Source organism: Somniosus microcephalus, chromosome 2 (genome assembly GCF_052327205.1).
Source record: "Somniosus microcephalus isolate GS21.2 chromosome 2, FLI_Smic_1.0, whole genome shotgun sequence".
In the NCBI taxonomy this organism is placed as follows: Eukaryota; Metazoa; Chordata; class Chondrichthyes; order Squaliformes; family Somniosidae; genus Somniosus; species Somniosus microcephalus.
In genome coordinates this window covers 212,182,399-212,205,238 of record NC_140988.1, presented here as the reverse complement: position 1 = coordinate 212,205,238, position 22,840 = coordinate 212,182,399, and the positions used below count along the sequence as shown (strand labels likewise).

General features: G+C 42.5%; 1 protein-coding gene across 5 annotated transcripts in view; it reads left to right on the top strand.

Annotated features, from left to right (window-relative positions):
- Positions 1 to 22,840, top strand: part of pds5a (PDS5 cohesin associated factor A) — a 441,642-nt gene that overhangs the window by 341,573 nt on the left and 77,229 nt on the right. For all 5 annotated transcript variants that reach the window (XM_085968917.1, XM_085968922.1, XM_085968897.1 and 2 more), the window contains exons 16-20: positions 2,873 to 3,012; positions 5,125 to 5,240; positions 10,113 to 10,218; positions 10,614 to 10,774; positions 22,054 to 22,177. In XM_085968917.1, coding sequence (XP_085825043.1) covers positions 2,873 to 3,012; positions 5,125 to 5,240; positions 10,113 to 10,218; positions 10,614 to 10,774; positions 22,054 to 22,177 — 647 coding nt within the window. The remainder of the gene's footprint in view (positions 1 to 2,872; positions 3,013 to 5,124; positions 5,241 to 10,112; positions 10,219 to 10,613; positions 10,775 to 22,053; positions 22,178 to 22,840) is intronic.

Below are 22,840 nucleotides of genomic sequence, written 5' to 3'. Positions count from 1 at the left end.
CAATTTCTTATCTTTTAAATGTAAAGTGAAATTTTTATTCCATTTCTTTTCTTTCCATTCATTTCTTTTCCATCATTCTCTACATTCCTTTTCCACTCCCCACCCAAAAAAGTGCCATGGTTCTTGCAGAGCATGATCCAAAGATGCAGACTTGATGACCTCTGCAGGAATTGCTTTGTAATCTTAACAATAGGCACGTTTTTGGGAAGCTGATCAAGTTAGACAAGTATTTCTCCTGCCAAGGTAGAATAGTACTCTCCTCTGAGGTGCTCTACCTGGCTGACAGCAGTAAACATGAATGAATATAAATAGGATTGATTCTTCATTTGTTATATTCCACATACCATGGGTAAGGTAAGTTATGCTTTTCAGGAAAATCTGAGGAGTATTTTGGTGTGACCTTCCATGACTGTACACTATTCTGTTCATACTGTTAGCATTAGTCATCATTACAAGTCTGTCACATGTAAAAAGAATGCATCACAAATTTAATTTGTAAAAATCTGCAAGAAGTGATAAAATCTCTGGGGACTTGAGTATATAAAGCAAAGTGACTGATTCAACGTCAACAAAAGAATAACGAACCCAGGATAGCATTGTGGCCAACAATGCATTGCGCTGTGGAGTAGTAGGATATGCCTGCGACTATGCATGCGATCCCGCTCTCTGTTTGCAGCTCTTTCTGGTGGTTTGGCTAGGTTCTTCCTCAAAGGGAAGCAATGGAAAACTTGATAATGAGTTAGGTCTCGTTGCTTTTGCCTCAATCTTGCCCACTTGCTCAAGAGCCTGCTGCCTTGGAAGGGGAGCGGTACCTTTTGTGTGAGGACAGCTAAAGAATAGACCAGAGGCAGGACTTCTCTGAAAACCACTTATTTTCGCATTGGAAGTAAATCCAACAGGAAGGACTTGGACAGATGGCCTTGAGCCTAGTGCCTTGCTGTAATATGCATCTATCACAATTGTTTGCCTGAATACTCAATTGACAGAATAGATAAAACAGCTAGTCTGTTCCATAGTTCCTGGAGTTTCTTTTTACCGAATCACCGGTTAAATCCCTCCCCATCTCTCAGTATTGGGAAAGCAGAAATATGGTCGTACTCTCTGAGCAGCTTACCATGTTTGCCAGTAGTAAAAAGCTGAAGGGCAAATTTTTACAAGCCCGGCACCATTTCCAGCTATGGATCTTGCAATGCTCACCGCCTGAAAATACAAGGTGCTGCAATTCAGCTTGGCTTTGGCACCAGCAATAATATACCTGATGGCTATCTAGCAACACTATGAGAAGTTGCAGGCCTGTCATTTAAATGGCTGCCTGATTGGGTCATGTTCACAGATGGCCTTTGAGAATGCAAGGCTTCCCTGAGATGGTTATCGTTATGAACCTGGAAAAATATGAGTTCCAAGACTTTATTTTGGTAGGATTCTGACTGCAGGTGTCACTGCGCTGCTTTTCATCATGTAAGAGAGATTTCTAGCTATTGGGTAATCTGATAGTCCAGTGAAAATTGTCACAGCAAAATTCTACCTCACGTCTGAGACCAGTGTCAACTTTTAAGTTCACACGTTAACACCTCAAGGCCCCTGGAGTTCAATTCAGTTGGTCTTTAAATGTTCTTCTTGGGTGATAGGGGATTTCAGTGAAGGAGGCACTGTGGCTGGCATCTGTCCACTGCCACCTCTGATCCTACAATCTGACTGTTCTCTCTTGCTCCAAAACAAATGTGAAAGGCATGTAGGTTTTGGAATTTAGAGGTATTTCCCTCCCTGTGAGAAAGCACTGGCTGCTCCCCCTGATTAATACTTGGGCAGGGTCAAGAACCTTTTTTGATAAACTGCCCTATGGGATGTAGTTCTAGGCATACCTGTTACCAAGTTACTCTCTGACTGATCGTGCTCTGTAACCCTATTGTACATAGAGAGCCCACTGGCATGGGTCGTTCCACTGGAACATTTGCTTCCATTTATGAAGCTTCAAAAGAGTGCCTAAGTTGACCATTTGGCTGATGACTAACAATTATGTTCAACTCCCAAGCAGAACCTACAGTTTGACAAAGCTTTCAACTCTGCTTTAAACCATAGTCAAGTACAGTACTCTCTCTTGGAGTGAGACTATTTTAGGAGAGTTACCCATGGTATGTGGAGGATAATAACTGAAGAAGAAAGGTAGATTCTCCTCCTTTAGGTCTAGTAATCATTCTTCTAGCAGTTATCTTCCACATATCATATTTCCCACCCACTTTCCCCTCTGGACCTTGGTCTGGAGGCCATGTCTAAGTTCTTCAATTATTTATTTGTCAGTGGTGTACATGCCTGCTTTGTTTTCATTTTAATTCTAGAAATACTGATTTTTTTTAAGTAGTGAGAAACATGTTTTATTGTGGTTAATTAACCTTGCTACTGACTTTACTAACAATCTGCTTTTTCAACAAAGCAAAAAAAACTTACAAATGAATCCCTCCTGCTTGGGTGAAATGAGGCCTTGTGGTCACATTGTTTAACCTTATCCTACTTTACCACCTATGGCTGCAAAAAATGAAGATGCCAACATGAGGGCAACACCGTTTTAGGGCATGGGCAGGGGCGGTCACGGGTTTCATTTGAGAAGTTCCTTAAAGGGACAGGCATCCCTGTGATTTCCCAGTTTAATTTCCCTGGTATGTGGAAGATAACTTAATTGGAAGAACAAAGACAACTCGCTTAAAGGTAAGTAACCTACCTCTTTGAAATTTATGGGTGCAGAGAATAGTGTGTTTGACAATTAATTTGGATTTTGGAAATGTTCAATAAGTTTCAAAATAAAAATTCTGGTTGCTGTAAGCAGTGAGCATTGATTACTATAGATAATTTTAAAATCTGTTATGTCTGTGAGCAGAGAATTTGCCTGACCCAGGAAAAGCGCAAGATTTCATGAAGAAGTTTAACCAGGTCCTGGGTGATGATGAGCGGCTAAGGGCTCAGTTGGAGCTGCTGATTAGCCCAGCATGTTCATGTAAACAAGCAGAAATTTGTGTGGTAAGGGAACATTATTACTGTGTGTGGCTTTGATCTGAATTAAAATACTCTGATCAAATATTTTATATTTTGTAATGAAGGGGGAAGCTAGATAAGTACTTGAAGGGGAAAAAAGATAGAAGGATATGGTGATGGGGTGAGATGAAGTAAGGTGGGAGGAGGCTCGTGTGTAGCATAAACACAGACATAGACGTGTTGGGCTGAATGCTGTAAATAGTATATATAACAGTGGGCCAGATTTTGCTGTAGCAAGGCATCTAACATCATCTGTCGTTAGTTAGGCTTGTCCCTGTACCCATCAGCTCAAAACATTTTTGCCCACTAACTTCCTAGTAGTGCAAGCTGATAACGCCGCAGCGAGGGAAACTGCATCTGGAACTGAGTGAATAGGGCAACCAGGGTGGTAAGGAGGGTGAAATAAAGGGGTTGAATTCAATGTCAAATCAGGTACAGAAGGAGAAATAAAGAGGGAAAGAAAGATTGGATTGAGAGAGAGAAGAAAGACAAAGGAAAAGTAAGAGAAAAATTTAAAAATTATAAATTTTAAAAATCTCCTAGAACAGTTCACAACCTAAAGGAATGAGACTCCACACTTGTAATAGTTAATTTTTGGTGCCAGAGAGGTTGATTGGCAGTCATTAACTTATCACATTGTTAAAAGGGTACTTCTGCTTGTAATTACTAGCTCCCTAAATATCTGCGGCAGGTTTAGTTTGTATCTATCACGCAACTACAGCAACATTATGACATTTAATGCATGTCTGGTGAGGCAGAGACCGAAATGCCATTTTCGCAAAGCCTAATGGTGGAGCAGCACAACTCTGACAGCAACTTCTGGATATTCACCCCTCGTCTGAAGTTGCTGTACCATATACATTTAAATAATGGCGAGTGGCGAGTGCCATTAGCCTCACTGTTATGTTGACTGCAAAATTAGGACCTGTGTATTTCCTCACCACACTGTCTTGGTTTACCTACGCCACACTCCATCTGCTGCTCCCCCCACCTCAAAAATGTTGAACTTTTTACTTCAGATTTGGTATATTTATCACAGTTTGGATGTATTACTGTTATTCTGAGTGTAAAGCTCGATGTAATTTTTATTTCAAATTAAGAAAAATTTATGATCTCTTCAACCCTACTCACCATTTTATTTCCAAACCCTGGCGATTCCACAAGCATGGTAATTGGAATGCTCAAATATAACTGGCTACTACATTCACACTAGAGAATATCCATCCACCCTATCTCAAAAAATATTAAATGCCACTGGTCTTGAAGAAAGTAAACCTACACATAAAACAATGGTTAGGTATGCTTCAAAGTTTCTTTAAGGAAAATCTACATTTTGAAAGGTGCTTATTTCTTTTTTGGACACCTACATATTAAATATATAAAAAGAAAATACTGCAGATGCTGGAAATCTGAAATAAAAAATAAAAATGCTGGAGATACTCAGCAAGGCAGGCAGCATCTGTGAAGAGAGAAACAAGAGTTAACGTTTCAGGTCGATGACCTTTCGTCAGACCTGCTGAGTATCTCCAGCATTTTCTGTTTATATTTAAATATATAAACTGACTCTCAGAAACCAACAACTCACTTAAAATTTTCTTTCAACTTTGCACAACAATGGATGAAAGTAAGGTCTAATTGATGGTTTCCGATTCTACAACCCCGCCCCCCAAATTTAGCCATTCCCTTTCTGGTATTCTCCAGGCTTGCCTCAAACTGATTTGATTAGTTCAGACCTGCCCACCAACTGATCTAATTAGTTCTGATAGGTTCTGGTTCAGCCTTCCAAATGACCTGAATGATTGAAAGTGACAACCACCAACCCCAGTGAAAAAAGTTAATTTTTCTCATGAAATGCTGTCAAGTCAGTTTAAAATATTTATTGGTGGCATGTATATGATTATACAATAAGCCGTGTCCTCACACTTGGTGGTACAGTGCATTGATAATCCTGTGTTTCAAGCCAAACTACTGACCAACTTATCGCTGTAAAAATGGGCAATTTATGAATAACTGTCATTCCTGAACCAGTTATTTCTTGCATTGTAGTGTTTGCAACATTTGAATGAGAGTTAAACAATACTTGTTTCCTTTAATTAGAGAGAAATTACACGCAAACTAGCAAATCCCAAGCAGCCCACTAATCCCTTCCTGGAAATGGTGAAATTCCTACTGGAAAGGATTGCACCAGTGCACATTGATTCAGAAGCTATAAGGTATGCTTTTCAAAATTTTTGTAGTTATTTTAGTGAAACAGTATCTTGCAAAGATTGTTAATGTTGAATGTGTGACTGGAACATTAGTTTGCTGTGTATGAATTTAATAGCTGGCACTTCAAAAAGGATTTTGGTCTTTTTTGTCCATCAAAATAAATAGCTTTAAAGTAATTCAAACAATACTAGGATTTGAATTATTTTGATCAGAAATTGATATTTGGTAAGTTTATATATGGTATACCGGTGAAGGTAAGGATTGCCTACAGAACCTTTTAAACACCTTTGGGACTGTATCACTGAATTTTTTTTTGTCTCCTCAGCATAAGTTGTAGCTACACTTTTGCACTCTTTCTGACCATTTCGTTGCATGTCTTTCTCCTTGCTGCATTATGCTTGCCTGTTGTTCCTTGATGGTTATCTACTATAGTTGTAACAGCTCATGATAGTAATGCAGTCAAGATGAGCTTGCTAGTCCATAGGAACAAAGCACAAATTGCTGAATTGAAATAAAATTGTACAAAATATTAACTGAAGTAAATCATTTTAGAAACAGAATTTTGTACCACAGCTTCTTAATTCCAGCAACTAGATGAAATATTTCTATGAAGAAACAGTTTAAGTGTTGAGAGAGATTGAGAAACCGCATTTAATTAACATATTCCCCCTCCCACTCAGTATGATAAAATTTCATGACTCACTATCACTGGTTCTATAATTGTGCTTTTTTCCCACGGTTAAACTAATTTGATGTACAATGTTTACAGGTTCCATTTATACTGAAACTGTAGTGTCAGTGCAAAACTGTTTTGCTTTGCACTGGCATTAAAGTTATAATGGCCCAGAAATTCGGGTCCCCACACGTGAGTACGCGCTGGGTACTCACGCGTAGGCCCAACAAATGTGCCGGTTTCGTGCATGCACTGCGCATTCGCGGGAAACTGGAACTTCCGTTCCCTTGAAAGAAGGAGTTGACAGGTGGAACACGTGCGCTGGAGAGGCAGCGTGTGCACATCGAACTTACGGTTTTTTTGCAGGTTTCTCCGGGAGGGTAAGTCTCCAGCAGTTACACTTTTAAAAAGCAGGCGCAAGGCCTGCTTTTAACAAGGTAAGTGGTGAATTAATTAAAATTAAAACATTTTTTCCACAGGTTTATTATTTTTAAATACTTTAAAGAAAGGTAAGTTTTTTTTTATCCCCGTTCAAAAATGTAAATTTTTTCAAAAATTTAAATTATTGTTTAAAATAGTTATTTTATATACTTTATAGTTATTTTAAAAATGTGATGTTTTTTAAAAAATTTATTTGAAGTTTTAGTTATGTTTTGGGGCTTATAGTATTTATAGGTTTGACAGCTCTTCCTGTCAAATTTATGAATGAAGCATTTCCTGCTACCATGGGCTCGCCATGGCTCACATGATACCAGGGGACGCTTTGAACTAACTGTGCCCCTGGGATACGCAAGCACTGCGCCGGCAGTTGGAGGAGGCCCAGGATCGGAATCCCACGCGGGCCCACAGCTCAACGGCCGGCGCGCAAGTTAAGTGTGGGTCGGGGGCTTGCACCCGCGGGAAGAAACATAGAAACATAGAAGATAGGAGCAGGAGTAGGCCATTCGGCCCCTCGAGCCTGCTCCGCCATTCAATGAGATCATGGCTGATCATCCAAATTCAGTACCCCGTTCCTGCCTTCTCCCCATATCCCTTGATCCCTTTAGCCTTAAGAAATATATCCAACTCCTTTCTTGAATATATTTAATGAATTGCCTCCACTGCCTTCTGTGGTAGAGAATTCCACAGGTTCACCACTCTCTGGGTGAAGAAATTCCTCCTCATCTCAGTCCTAAATGGCTTTCCCCTTATTCTTAGACTATGACCCCTAGTTCTGGACTCCCCAGCCATCGGGAACATCCTTCCTGCATCTAGTCTGTCCAGGCCTGACAGAATTTTATAGGTTTCGATGAGATCCCCTCTCAATCTTCTAAACTCCAGTGAGTACAAGCCCAATCGACCCAATCTCTCCTCGTACGTCATTCCTGCCATCCCAGGTATTAGCCTGGTGAATCTTCGCTGCACTCCTTCCATGGCAAGAACGTCCTTCCTCAGAAAAGGCGACCAAAACTGCACACAATACTCAAGGTGCGGTCTCACCAAGGCCCTGTACAACTGCAGCAAGACATCCTTGTTCCTATACTTGAACCCTCTTGCTACGGAGGCCAACATACCATTTGCCTTCTTAACCGCCTGCTGCACCTGCATGCTTACCTTCAGCGACTGGTGCACAAGAACACCCAGGTCTCTTTGCACTTCCCCTTCTCCCAATCTATTGCCATTCAAATAATCTGCCTTCCTGTTTTTGCCACCAAAGTGGATAACCTCTCATTTATCCACATTATAGTGCATTTGCCATGTTTCTGCCCAATCACCCAACCTGTCCAAATCGTACTGGAGTTTCACAACATCCTCCTCACAGCATACCCTCCCACCCAGCTTTGTGTCGTCTGCAAATTTGGAGATACTACATCCAATTCCCTCGTCCAGATCATTAATATATATTGTGAACAGCTGGGGTCCTAGGACCGATCCTTGCGGTACCCCACTAGTCACTGCCTGCCACTCGGAAAACGACCCGTTTATTCCAACTCTTTGCTTTCTATCTGCCAACCAGTTCTCTATCCAAGTCAATACCTTGTCCCCAATCCCATGTGCCTTAATTTTACAAGCTAATCTCTATGCGGGACCTTATCGAAAGCCTTCTGGAAGTCCAAATACACCACATCCACTGGCTCTCCCTTATCTATTTTACAAGTTACATCCTCAAAAAATTCCAGTAGATTCGTCAAGCACGATTTACCTTTTGTAAATCCATGTTGATTTTGTCCGATCTTGTCACTGCTTTCCAAGTGCTCTGCTATTGCATCTTTTATAATGGACTCCAGCATTTTCCCCACTACCGGTCTATAGTTCCCCGCTTTTTCTCTACCACCTTTTTTGAATAGCGGGGTAACATTAGCTACCCTCCAATCCATGGGTACTGTTCCAGAGTCTATCGAGTTCTGGAAGATGACCAGCGATGCATCTACTATCTCCAGGGCCACTTGCTTAAGTACCCGAGGATGTAGATTATCAGGCCCTAGGGATTTATCGGCCTTCAATCCCGTCAACTTCCCCAACACCATTTCCCTACAAATGCTGATTTCTTTCAGTTCCTCCCCCTCATTAGTCCCTATGTTCCCCGACATCTCTGGGAGGTTATTTGTGTCCTGTGTGAGGACAGAACCAAAATATGTATTTAATTGGTCTGCCATTTCTTTGTTCCCCATTATAAATTCCCCTGATTCTGACTGCAAGGGACCTACGCTTGACTTCACCAATCTTTTTCTCTTCACATATCTTTCAAAGCTTTTACAGTCAGTTTTTATGTTCCCTGCAAGCTTACTTTCATCATCTATTTTCCCCCTCTTAATTAATCCCTTTGTCCTCCTTTGCTGAATCCTAAACTGCTCCCAATCCTCAGGTTTGCTGCTTTTTTGGCCAATTTATATGCCCTTTCTTTGGATCTTATGTTATCCCTAATTTCCCTTGTTAGCCACAGTTGAGCCACCTTTTTCGATTTATTTTTATGCCAAACTGGGATAAACAAATTCTGTAGTTCATCCATATGACCTTTGAATGTTTGCCATTGCCTATCCACCGTCAACCCTTTGAGTGCCATTACCCAATCAATCCTACCCAACTCTCGTCTCATACCATCATAGTTCCCTTTATTTAAATTCAGGGCTTTAGTCTCTGAGTCAACTACTTCGCTCTCCATCTTAATGAAGAATTCGATCATATTATGATCGCTCTGACCCAAGGGGCCTCGCACAACAAGATTGCTAATTAATCCTTTCTCATTGCATAATACCCTGTCTAAGATGGCCTGATCCCTAGTTGGTTCCTCGACATATTGGTCCAGGAAACCATCCCGTATACACTCCAGGAATTCCTCCTCCACAGTATTGTTACTAATTTGGAAGCCCCCGACCCGAATTGCTGGGCCAATGTAAATGCAGCATTGAGTCCAGAGTCGAGGCCTGACCTAACACTGGAGTGAAATAGAGTGAGACTCCCTGAAGCAACTGTGTTCCCAAGTTTCTGATTTTTCTCATCAGCTATACAATGGATTGCTGCTTTCAGTGTGTTGGAAGGATCTATGTGGGGCACTTATCACTGTGCCAGCTCCTGTGATGTTCTTGATATCCAGTGCCATGCACCAGGCTTACTCCTTAACAATGTTTAATCTTTGTGAGATGCTTTGGCAAACAGGCGCACCTACTTTGGGAATGACCTTCCTTTATAGGATACCTGGTGTCAGATTCATGTAGGCTGGAGCTCTCCCTCCCTGCAACTGATATTTAAGAAAGAGCGCATATGCTCAGAGGGTTGTGTTCCTCGGAAACCTAATGGCAAAAAAATTGGACACTGACTTATCGGCTATTGCCTGGTGTGTCTACAAATTGGAGTTTGGAGCAGTTTTCTTCATTCTCCAGGATTTCAGAAATATCAGATTTCCCACCAGTCTGCCCATCTCTAAACATACAGTGTGATAAGATGGGATTCTGGATCATCTTCTCCCAACACCCAGCAAATCAGTCTATGGTACTTGCAACAACTTGCATTTATATAGCCCATTAACATAAAAAACAACTCGAGGCAGTTCACAGGTGGAAGGAAAACATGAAAACTGCATTTTTAATTGAGCTCTCTAACTTGCACAGTTCAAAGAAAAAAAAGTGATTTTTTTATTCACACATTGGTGGGAGGATACCAATTCATTTGTTTTCATTCAAATAGCCCTAACTGTTAAGCTACAAATGTTTTGTGCATTTTGCAGCTCTTTAGTGAAACTAATGAACAAATCCATAGAAGGGACAGCAGATGACGAAGATGAAGGTGTGACACCTGATTCGGCAATCAGGGCAGGCTTGGAGCTGCTTAAGGTATTCACCTCTTAAACTTTCTGAAAGTTAAGAGCTCTTGACTTAATACCGGTTTAAGTTTAAAGTTTTGAGTCCCAGCGCTTGCATTGATGTAGGACTTCCCAGAAGCGTGAAGACCCTGCAATTGCAAACATAATTTGTGTTTGCTGTTATAATATACAAACTTCAGACTGACCTAGTTTCACTTTGTAGTCTGGTTCCATTCTTGTTTCATGAAACTTTCAATATTATGCAGCAATAATTAATCGGCTCCTTGGTTTTGTTTAACATGTGAGTCCCTGTTGAACAAAGAGTTACTTTGGAATGGTGGCTTATTTAAAAATACAGCATATTATGTTAAAGAAAAAGATAATTGAAAAAGCTTTCATTATATTCTCCCAATTACTGTCCTGCAGGTTTTATCATTCACACACCCCACTTCCTTCCACTCTTCAGAGACATATGAATCGCTCTTGCAATGTCTAAAGATGGAGGATGATAAAGTAGCCGAAGCTGCTATTCAAATTTTCAGAAACACTGGGCACAGAATAGAGACGGACCTTCTACAGATTCGCTCGTAAGTCCCTATTTGGAAGAAAGCTTTCTTGTACAAGGGAAAATTTGCAAAAGTATGTGTGTTCTAAGTAGTAAAATTGTAGATAATACAATTGTGGAAAGATTTATATACAGTACATGCATTAGCAGATGTCCAGTGGCATTGCTCTTGATAAATCATGGGGTAAACCGTCTGTCTTGCCATCTGTTGTTTTTATGTTGTGTGACTGGAACGCTCCACTTTTCATTTTGTATCTGCATTATATTGTTTCGTGTTCTCCTCCTTTGTATTTTGTTTGTCTTTTATTTGTTTTTCCTGTTGCGCTTTTCTTTTGTAAGTGGGTGATATGGTCAATGGCTGGGGGAGTGATTTCAGATAGGGTTGGAGGGATGGTGAGGGGAAGGATCTGGAAAAGACGTATGGCAGCAGCAAAAGGCCATATGAAACAGGAGGTTCTATAAGAATATAAAAATTAGGAGCAGGAATCGGCCATACAGCCCCGAGAGTCTGCTCTGCCATTCAATAAAATCATGGCTGATCTTCAGCCCCAACTCCACTTTCTCGCCCGATCTCCATATCCCCTGATTCCCCTAGAGTCCAAAAATCTATCTATCTCAGCCTTGAATATACTCAACAACTGAACATCCATAGCCCTTTGGGGTAGAGAATTCCAAAGATTCACAACCCTCTGAGTGAAGACTTTCCTCCTCATCTCAGTCTTAAATGGCCTACCCCTTATCCTGAGACTCTTCTAGACTCTTCAGCCAAGGGAAACAACCTCTCCGCATCTATCATGTCAGTCCCCCTCCTCATCTCCTCTGGAGATCTTCCCCCCACGGCCACCAACCTCATAGTTCCCCAACCCCGCACAGCCCGCTTCTACCTCCTTCCCAAGATCCACAAACAGGACTGCCCTGGTAGACCCATCGTTTCAGCCTGTTCTTGCCCCACGGAACTTATCTCTTCCTATCTCGACTCTCTTTTCTCCCCTTGTCCAGTCTATTGCCACCTACATCCGCGACTCTTCGGACACCCTCTGCCACTTTAACAGTTTCCTGGCCCCAACCGCTTCCTTTTCACCATGGACGTACAATCCCTCTACACCTCCATCCCCCACCAGGATGGCCTGAGGGCGCTCCGCTTCTTCCTTGAACAGAGGCCCGACCAGCCCCCATCCACCACCACCCTCCTCCGCCTGGCTGAACTTGTTCTCACATTGAACAACTTCTCCTTTAACTCCACTCATTTCCTCCAAATCAAAGGTGTTGCTATGGGTACCTGCATAGGTCCTAGCTATGCCTGCCTTTTCGTGGGATATGTGGAACACTCTGTTCCAGTCCTACTCAGGTCCCCTCCCTCGCCTCTTTTTCCGATACATTGATGACTGTATCGGTGCCGTTTCCTGCTCTCGCCCCGAACTAGACAATTTCATTCACTTTGCCTCCAATTTCCACCCTTCCCTCACCTACACATGGTCCATCTCTGACTCCTCCCTTCCCTTCCTTGACTTCTCCGTCTCCATCTCTGGGGATAGGTTATCGACCAATATTCACTGCAAGCCCACTGACTCCCACAGCTACCTGGACTACACTTCCTCCCACCCTGCCTCCTGTAAGGACTCTATTCCATTCTCCCAGTTTCTCCGTCTCCGCCGTATCTGCTCCGACGATGCCACCTTCCACACCAGTGCTTCCGACATGTCTTTCTTTTCCCTCAACCGAGGATTCCCATCCACCGTGGTTGACACAGCCCTCGACCGTGTCCGTTCTATCTCCCGCACTTCTGCCCTCACCCCTGCCCCTCCCTCCCGGAACCACGATAGGGTTCCCCTTGTCCTCACCTTTCACCCCACCAGCCTCCACATTCAACGGATCATCCTCTGCCATTTCTGCTACCTCCAAAGTGATCCCACCACCAAACGCATCTTCCCCTCCCCTTTCAGCATTCCGTAGGGACCGCTCCCTCCGAGACACCCTAGTCCACTCCTCTATCACCCCCAACAGCCCTTACCCTTCGCCTGGCATCTTCCCGTGCAAGCGCAGGAGATGTAACACCTGCCCCTATATCTCCCCCCTTCCCACTGTCCAGGGCCCCAAACACCCCTTCCAGGTGAAACAGCGATTTACTTGTACTTCTTGCAATCTAGTATACTGTATTCGCTGCTCACGATGCGGTCTCCTCTACATTGGGGAGACCAAACGCAGATTGGACGACTGCTTTGCGGAACACCTCCGTTCAGTCCGTAAGGATGACCCCGAGCTTCCGGTCGCCTGTCATTTTAATTCACCGCTCCATTCCCACTCGGACCTCACCGTCCTTGGCCTTTTGCATTGTTCCACGGAAGCTCAACGTAAACTCAAGGAACAGCACCTCATCTTCCGATTAGGCACGTTGCAGCCTTTCGGACTCCATATCGAGTTCAACAATTTCAGATCATAACCTCGGCCCCTATTACATTTTTACTTATATTTTTTTTCCACCCCTTTGTTTTGGGTTTTCCCCCACCCCCCCCTTTCCTTTTTTTCTCTCTCCCACATGGCAGCTGTCTCTCATCCTGCCAGTACACTTCACACCTAATCTGAGCCGTCTTTTGTCTCCTACTAGTCCGATTACCATCTCGTCTGGTTTTGAATACCTCTTAATGTCTCTTTACTTCTTTTGTTCTATCGCAGCCCTGCCTTCGATCTATTTCATTTCCTTTCCAGTTTTGAAAAAGGTTAGACCCGAAACGTCAACTCTAATTTCTCTCCACGGATGTTGCCTGGCCTGCTGAGTTTTTCCAGCATTTTCTGTTGTTATTTCCCCTCAGAATCTTGTATGTTTCAATGCGATCGCCTCTCATTCTTTTAAACTCTAGAGAGTATAAGCCCAATTTACTCAATCTCTCCTCATAGGACAAGGCTCTCATCCCAGGAATCAATCTAGTGAACCTTCGTTGCACCGCCTCTAAGGCAAGTATATCCTTCCTCAGATAAGGAGACCAAAACTGTGCACAATACTCCAAGTGTGGTCTCACCAAGGCCCTGTACAATTGTGGCAAGACTTCCTTACTCTTGCACTCCAACCCCCTTGTAATAAAGGCCAACATGCCATTTGCCTTCCTAATTATTTGCTGTACCTGCCTGCTAGCTTTCTATGTTTCCTGTATGAGGACACCTAAATCTCTCTGAACGCCAACATTTAATAGTTTATCACCATTTAAATAGCTGAGGCCCAAGCACTGATCCTTGCGGTACCCCACTAGTTAAAGCCTGCCAACCTGAAAATGACCCGTTTATTCCTATTGTCTGTTTTCTGTCATTAACCAATCCTCTATCCATGATAATATATTGCCCCCAACCCCATTAGTCCTTACCTTTTACGTGGCACCTTATCGAATGCCTTTTGGGAATCCAAATATACTACATCCACTGGTTCCCTTTTCATCTACCCTGCTAGTTACATCCTCAAAAAAACTTGAATAAATTTGTTAAACACGACTTCCTTTTCATAAAACCGTGTTGACACTGCCTAATCATTTTATGACTTTCTGCTGAATCATTTAATCATTGCCCTGTCACCACTTCCTTAATAATGGATTCCAGCATTTTCCCGACACCTAATGTCAGGCTAACTGGCCTGTAGTTCCCTGTTTTCTCTCTCCCTCCTTCCTTGAATAGCGGGGTTACATTTGCTACCTTCCAGTCCGCTGGGACCGTTCTAGAATCTAGAGGATTTTGGAAGATCAAAATCTCTAGCCACCTTGTCCCAGGTCTGCTGCTCCAGTCACAACTTGTTTCTTGCCCTCCACTTTGCTCTGTCACCTTTCAACCCTCTTGACCGTATATGCTAGTGTCTCCCATTATATGTTGTCACATACTGTTTCCCCATTGCGTCCTGATACTCTGTCTTATCTTGTCTGGTACCCTCTTTGCTGCTTCTGTTCATTCCCTGTAGCGCACCTTACTGTCCGCCTGCTTTCATTCTCAGCCACTCCTGGGGCCTGTTGGTGCTCTTTTCCAGTTTACTGACTGCCTTAAAAAGTGCACATAGTACTTTTACAATGTATCTGCCAACTGGGTGAGATACTAACCCTGCAACTTCAGTAATAAGGGAGAACATTTTTTTTTTTAATGCGTGTTTTTCTTAAGGATCCAGTGACATCAAATCATGGCAAAGGATTCAGTAACTTAATCCATTGAATCACACCAAAGATCTTTGAGCAAACACTACCCGCTCATGGCAGCTGTCCTCCCATATCAGCGTGGCGTTCTCTAATGCATGGATGGCTACATACATACGTGTGAAACTAAGCATTGAGACAACTGGCTGACTACTGGTTGAATATCTGAACAATGACGGACAAGAAAAGACGCGCTGTTCCATCCAACTTGTCCCACACAACTGAGATGCCTTGTGCATCACAATATATACACTCTGCACTCCACCTGAAAGCCATGTGATCTCCTGGCAGAGGCAGAACATCAGATAAAATCACAGGCCAATTAGGAGGGAAAAAATCTGGAAAATTCCTCGCCGACCCACTTAGGTGATGAAAACTAGTCCAGGAGACCACTCTGGCCCTGATTAATGTTATATATTTACCTACCTTTTGTACCAGGTGATATCCGCCCCAGCCAGAAACAGGTTCAGCTCTCACTTGAAGGAATTTAGCAAGTCATTGTTCACCGTGTGAGCTGGCAGCCTATTCCACAGGTCCGCTATTCCCTGGGAAAACAACCACATCCTAACATCTAACCTGGTTCTGCCCCTACGTAAAAGGGTTTGTGACCCTGGTCCTCCCTAACCTATTTAGTTGTAACAAACTGTCTACACAAACACAATCTATTCCCTTCTTCATTTTATTAACCTCGATCAAATCACCCCAGGTCTGTGCTTCTCTAAAGTATACATTCCCAGCTCTTCAAGCATATTTGGTAACTAAGATGCTTTAACTGGGAATGAACCTTCTGGCTATCCTCCTGCACCCTTTCCAAAGCCCCAATATCACCTATTGTGTGAAGAGACCAAAACTGGTTACGGTATTCGAACAGGCCTAACCAAGGTCTTGTACAAGGACAAAATAGTGTGCTCTATCTTGCAGTGAATTGTCCGATAAATACACCCTAACACCCCATTCACTCTATCTATTGCTTTGTGGCATTGGTCATGAACTTTTAAAGATCTACGCCCAGGTCTCTCTCTCTCTTCCACTGGCTTCAGTACATTTCCCTGAAGAGTGTACGCATGTTCGGCATTCGCTCTGCCCATGTACATAACACTGTAATTCTCTTAAGTTAAACATAATTTGCCAGTCACAAGCCCAATCTCTCAGCACATCTAGATCTGCCTGTAGTAGTCGAACATCGTCTACAGTCCTGACTCTCCCACATATATTGGTATCAAATGCAAACTTGAAGATTGTTTCCCCACCATGTACATCTAGATCATTAATAAAAATAGCAAATGTCAAGTCTTCACCAGTAGTGGAGGAGGGCAGTAACTCAACCTTACAATTGAGTTGTTTAAATATTGTTAACTGTCAGAATTAATCTGAGGTTAAAAAGGGAGTTCAAGTGAACCACAGTAACTCAGCATCAGTTACGTTCTCCTTCTTGCAAGTTGATATTTTGCTCAGTGTCCAAGATTGACAAAGTCAACAAGGTTAGTTTAGAGTAAACTCCATGAATAACTGACAAGTTAGCAGCCTTGAATAACCAGTCTATTGGCTATATTAAGAATTTAGTTAGTTCAGCTTGCAGATTTGGCAAAGATTTCAGAAGGTTATCTGACTTTGTCCCTTTGAGTTGGTACAGTAGATATGGTTGTCTTGCCTCCATCTGGGATGCTTGAGTTTGTTGTTGGGATGTTGTCATGATTGTGGTGTATGTGCCTTTAAGAGCAATTATGGTGTATGTGCCTTTAAGAGCCCCAGGTGTGCGTAATGCCGGCAATTGCCACTTGGGCTATATAAGCCTGTGTATTGTGTATATCCTTTAGAAACCCCCCCCCCCCCCCCCCCCCCCCCAGACTTGCTTAGTAAATACCTATGAACCAACTCCTGTCTTCAGTGTCTTTATCTACACACGGACACTACAATGATGACTCTGTCTGTCATTATAATCTATCTTCCTCCTTTTGATGTCTGTTCTGTCTAATGGGCCAACATAGCTTTTGCTCTTGTACACTTAAGATTTTGCTCATTATATGTGTTTGTCATGTGCCAGCCTAAGATATTGTCATCAAATAAGGGAATCCCTACCTTGAGAGGTGTCACTTCGATTGGTTAAGGATATGAAAAAATAGCATCGAAGGAACGGACCGTGTGAATCAAAAGTATAAAAGATGGTGTTTTTGACATAAGTCAGTTGAGTCAAGAATAACTAACATAGAAACATAGAAGATAGTAGCAGGAGTAGGCCATTCGGCCCTTCGAGCCTGCTCCGCCATTCAATGAGATCATGGCTGATCATCCAAATTCAGTACCCTGTCCCTGCCTTCTCCCTATATCCCTTGATCCCTTTAGCCTTAAGAAATATATCCAACTCTTTCTTGAATATATTTAATGAACTGGCCTCCACCGCCTTCTGTGGCAGAGAATTCCACAGGTTCACCACTCTCTGGGTGAAGAAATTCCTCCTCATTTCAATTCTAAATGGCCTACCCCTTATCCTTAGACTATGACCCCTGGTTCTGGACTCCCCGGAAAAAACACTGGTGGGCAAAATAAAGGAAAATCCCAAGGTGTTTTATAAATATATTAAGGGCAAGAGGATAACCAGGGAAAGAGTAGGGCCCATTAGGGACCAAAATGGCAATCTGTGTGTAGAGCCGAAAGATGTAGCTGAAGTTTTAAATGAATATTTTGCATCTGTGTTCACTATGGAGAAGGGTGATGTAGGCATAGAAATCAGGCAGGGGGGTTGTGATATACTTGAACAAATTAATATTGAGAGGGAGGAGGTACTAGCGGTTTTAGTGGGCTTAAAAGTGGATAAATCCCCAGGCCCTGATGGGATGTATCCCAGGCTGCTGTGTGAGGCAAGGGAGGAGATTGCAGGGGCTCTGACAACTTTTCAGAACCTCTCTGGCCACAGGGAAGGTGCCAGAGGACTGGAGGACAGCTAACATAGTACCATTGTACAAGAAGGGTAGTAGGGATAAACCAGGGAATTACAGGCCAGTGAGCCTAACATCAAAAAAATTCTGAGGGACAGAATTAGCCGAGGCATAGAATATAAGAGCAGGGAGGTTATGATGGAGCTGTACAAAGTGCTAGTTAGGCCACAGCTGGAATACTGTGTGCAGTTCTGGTCACCTCACTATAGGAGGGATGTGATTGCATTGGAGAGGGTGCAGAGGAGATTCACCAGGATGTTACCTGGGCTGGAGTGCTTCAGCTATGAAGAGAGACTGGACAGGCTGGGGTTGTTTTCCTTAGAGCAGAGAAGACTGAGGGGGGACCTGATTGAGGTGTACAAAATTATATGGGACATAGACAGGGTAGCTAGAAAGGAACTTTCCCCCTTAGTAGAGGGGTCAATAACCAGGGGGCATAGTTTCAAGGTAAGGGGCAGGAGGTTTAGAGGGGATTTGAGGAAAATCTTTTTCACCCAGAGGGTGGTTGGAATCTGGAACTCACTGCCTGAAAGGATGGTAGAGGCAGGAACCCTCACAACATTCAAGAAGCATTTAGATGAGCACTTGAAGCACCATAGCATACAAGGCTACGGACCAAGTGCTGGAAAATGGGATTAGAATAGACAGGGCTTGATGGCCGGTGTGGACACGATGGGCCGAAGGGCCTCTTTCTGTGCTGTATAACTCTATGACTCTGTAAGCGGGATGAGAATTTTCTTTAATGCAGCACGTTGTTGTGATCTGTAATGCACTGCCTGAAAGGGTGGTGGAAGCAGGTTCAATAGTAACATTCAAAAGGAAATTCGATAAATACTTGAAGGAGAAAATTTGCAGGGCTATGGGGAAAGGGCAGGGGAATGGAACTAATTGGCTAGCTCTTTCAAAAAGATGGTGCAGGCACGATGAGCCGAATGGCCTCCCTCTGTGCTGTATCATTCTATGTTATATACTGAATAATTTGCCTGTTTCTAACAGTGTTCTTAAGGTATCTCTGAACTCCTGTAACCTCTCCGATTCCCTCGCGACTTCTCTTCTAATAATAATAATAATTCGACTTTATTGTCATTGCACAAGTACATGAACAACGAAATGTGATCTTGCAAGCTCCCATGACTGGGAGAAGCAAAGCCGCTGCGTCGGTGCGCGCCGCCATTCCATTTCCACCATTCCTCCTGTCCGACAATCTTCAGCCCAACGCCCGGGCCTGCTCACCAGCCACTCCTCCTTCCGTGACCTTCTCACCAACCGCCCCTCCTCGGGGCTCCTTCCGTGACCACCTGCACCTGGTCTTCCCTGATGGTCACCCCTCCAGGTACTAACCAGGCCTGGCTCTGCTTAGCTTCCAAGCCTTGCCAGTGACCCTGTCCCTAGTCCCAGGAACAGGGCTTCCTCAACTGACTTGAGTCAAAAACACCATCTTTTATACTTTTGATTTACAAGGTCCGTTCCTTCAATGTTATTTTTTCATATCCATAACCAATCGGCGTGATACCTCTCATATTAGGGATTCCCTTATTTGATGACAATATCTTAGGCTGGCACATGACGAACACATATAATGAGAAAAATCTTAAGTGTACGAGAGCGAAAGCTATGTTGGCCCATTAACTGCACAGATTTTTACTTTGCCAGGCAGTAAATACATGTAGTAAACCAAACCAGATATGCATCAGGTCCCCAGGTCTACTCGTGAAGACCCTTTTACTTTGGCTGGCTATAAATCAGAAAGAAGCAACAGGAGAAGATTAAGTTGGTCACTCAAGGTATTTCTTTTCATGATCAGCTAAACATAGCCCTTTATTCGCCATTGACAAGCCTGGGTAAACTTTGTTCCAAGAAAGGAAGAAAGACTTGCATTTATATCGTGTCTTTCACGACTTCAGGACATCCCAAACCACTTTACAGCCAATGAGTACTTTTTGAAGATTAGTCACTGTTGTAATGTTGGAAACGCGGCAGCCAATTTGCGCACAGCAATGTGATAAAGACCAGATAATGGCCCGTATGTTCCGATCAAAGGGTGGGTCCTCCGATCTGGGAAAAATCTATGCCCTTACCTGAGGGGTCCGGACATTTCCGATCCTCAGCCACTGCTCTACGAAATGCGCAGGGCCCAGGTATCCTCGGGGCGCAGGCGGTTCGTAAGCGACCCTGAGATCATATGGGCCATGGGGAACCAATGAAAGAAGGGAATCCCCCTTCATACTTTTGACAGCTTAGACCTGTCAAAAGTATGAATGGGGATCACTGAAAAAACACATCAAAGCATTAAATAATTTTTTTTTAAATCACCTTTTTAAAATTCGTTAAAATTACATTAAATAAAATTTTAAACAAAAATTTAATTTTTTGGAAAAAAATAAGTTTGTTTACAGTTCTAAAAATAAACTTACCTTTTAAAGCATTTTTAAATTATAAATGAGTGGGGGGGGAAATATTTTTTTACTTTCTTTAAACTGCTTTTACCAGGCATAAGATTTTTAAGGAATTTCAGCGGGCGGAGGTTCTGCAGAAAGTGGAACTCTCCACCCGCAGATGCCCTTCTCCAGGGCAGGCGTGCGATCTGTCAAGAGGATTCTTGACAGATCGGAAGTGCCGGTTTTTAGCGCATGCGCTTCGCATGCCTGAAACCGACACTTGTGAGGTCCCTACAGGTGTGTACACACCTGTAGGGATCGGAAAATATGGGCCAATCTGTTTTAGTAATGTTGGGTGAGGGATGAATATTGCCCAAGACACTGGGGAGAACACCCTGCTGTAATGATCAGACACTAATTAGAATCAAATGCTCATTGTGAAAGATCCTTTTTTCTCAGAGTGCTATTTTGAAGTACCCATGGTTCTTAGAATTAACTGTTTGTTTTCCCAGAGTTCAGCAGGAATGCTGAAAACTCCAGTTTGAGGACATCTTTTGGCATTTTTAGACACTTTGCATACACAATTCATTATGCTAATTGTTAATCCATTTTATTTCAAACAAGTTCTTGTAACTAGTTATACTGTGTTTCTGTGTTTGGAAACTTAATGCTAGTAGTCCATTTTTACATCCTAGATTATTTCCTTTCAAAATCCTTAGCCAAAACGGTCAGATTCAAATTGAACTGTGGTCTCTTTTTAAAAAAAAAAGAAAGACTTACATTTATATAGCGCCTTTCACAACCACCGGACGTCTCGAAGCACTTTACAGCCAATGAAGTACTTTTTGAAGTGTAGTCACTGTTGTAATGTGGGAAACGTGGCAGCCAATTTGCGCACAGCAAGCTCCCACAAACAGCAATGTGATAACCAGATAATCTGTTTTTGTTATGTTGGTTGAGGACACCGGGGATAACTCCCCTGCTCTTCTTCGAAATAGTGCCATGGGATCTTTTACATCCACCTGAGAGAGCAGACGGGACCTCGGTTTACCGTCTCATCCGAAAGACGGCACCTCCGACAGTACAGCACTCCCTCAGCACCGTACTGGAGTGTCAGCCTCGCTTTATGTACTGAAGTCCCTGGAGTGGGACTTGAGCACATCTTCGCGTCAACATTGTTTGGCAGTGGCTAGGTGTAAATGTTGCAAGATCTCAAGACTGCTTGAATTAATCCCACTAGAATTAAGAATAAATTTCACCCGTAGCAATATACAGGCAGGACTTATTGCAAATGGGGCTTTCTCATGGCGTGGCTCCATAAGAACCACAATATGAAAGCTTGTACCTAGAGGAGAGGCTTAATTTTAGCATCCACTTAAAATGTTTACAATATGAAACGGTAATAGTTTATCTGCTAGTGGGAAAGTCATTTTTTCAACCCGTTTCAGGCTATGCTTCCTTATTTGCAATCTTTGCTCACTTGGGTATCATCTAATTCATTGAATCTTCAAAAAGTCTTGTATAAAGCACATACAGAGACATCATGGAACCCATGTACCAATTGAGAGGAGAGAAAGTTTTAAGGCAAAAGAATTCTTGTGTTTCTTCTCTGGCTGATAGCCTATTCACTTGTAGGTAAAGAACGAACAATGTTGAAAGAATGAGGTAGAGCAATCTGAATTTATATAACTATTGTGGAAAGCGAGACGAATAATAGAAGCAAAGGAAGCTAAAATGTCACAAAACCTAGAAATTTGAAATACAGCTAGATTTGGTTTACAAAATGTTACTAATCAATAAAACAATTGATAATTTTTGTTGCAGCACACTCATTCCCATCCTGCATCAGAAAGCAAAGAGAGGTACCCCTCGCCAGGCTAAGCAAGCTGTTCACTGCATTCATGCTATCTTCACAAATAAAGAAGTACAGTTGGCACAGATCTTTGAGGTATCTGAACTAACTTCAGTTTTTTTGTGTGTTTTATTCTTTGCTCGTACTGTACGTAAATTAATGGTGTGATCAGACAAGAGCAGTAATGGTATGCCAAAACATTTTGAAGCATATTATTTGATGGTTCATGCAGGGTGATGGTAATCAGTTCACCAAGACCAAAATACGATTTTTAAATGATTCTTTTTTAATCTGCGTTTCCATTTTGCCTATAAATCGCTCCTTCATGATCTGCTGATAGGAGCAATAATGAGACATGTTTTGAAAGATGAAAGTTGGGTTTCAAACTCATGTCTTCCACTTAAACGTCCAATGCTCCATCATGCTATAGTTTCTATAAGAAATAGAAGGCTATCTGGCTTAATCTGAATGTGTAAGTTGCTATTTGAAAAGGTATGTAGACTTTCAATTAACGGAAAGAATTTTAGTCTCGGTGATCTGAACTGCTCAAGCTATTGCATAAATCTTTGTGGCCTTACTGAGCATTTAAAACTAGAGACAAGTATTGTAGTTTCAATGAACAATTACTGAAGTTTACAAAAAGAAAATACTGCAGATGCTGGAAATCTGAAATAAAAACAGAAAATGCTGGAGACACTCAGCAGGTCAAGCAGCATCTGTGAAGAGAGAAACAGAGTTAACATTTCAGGTCGATGACCT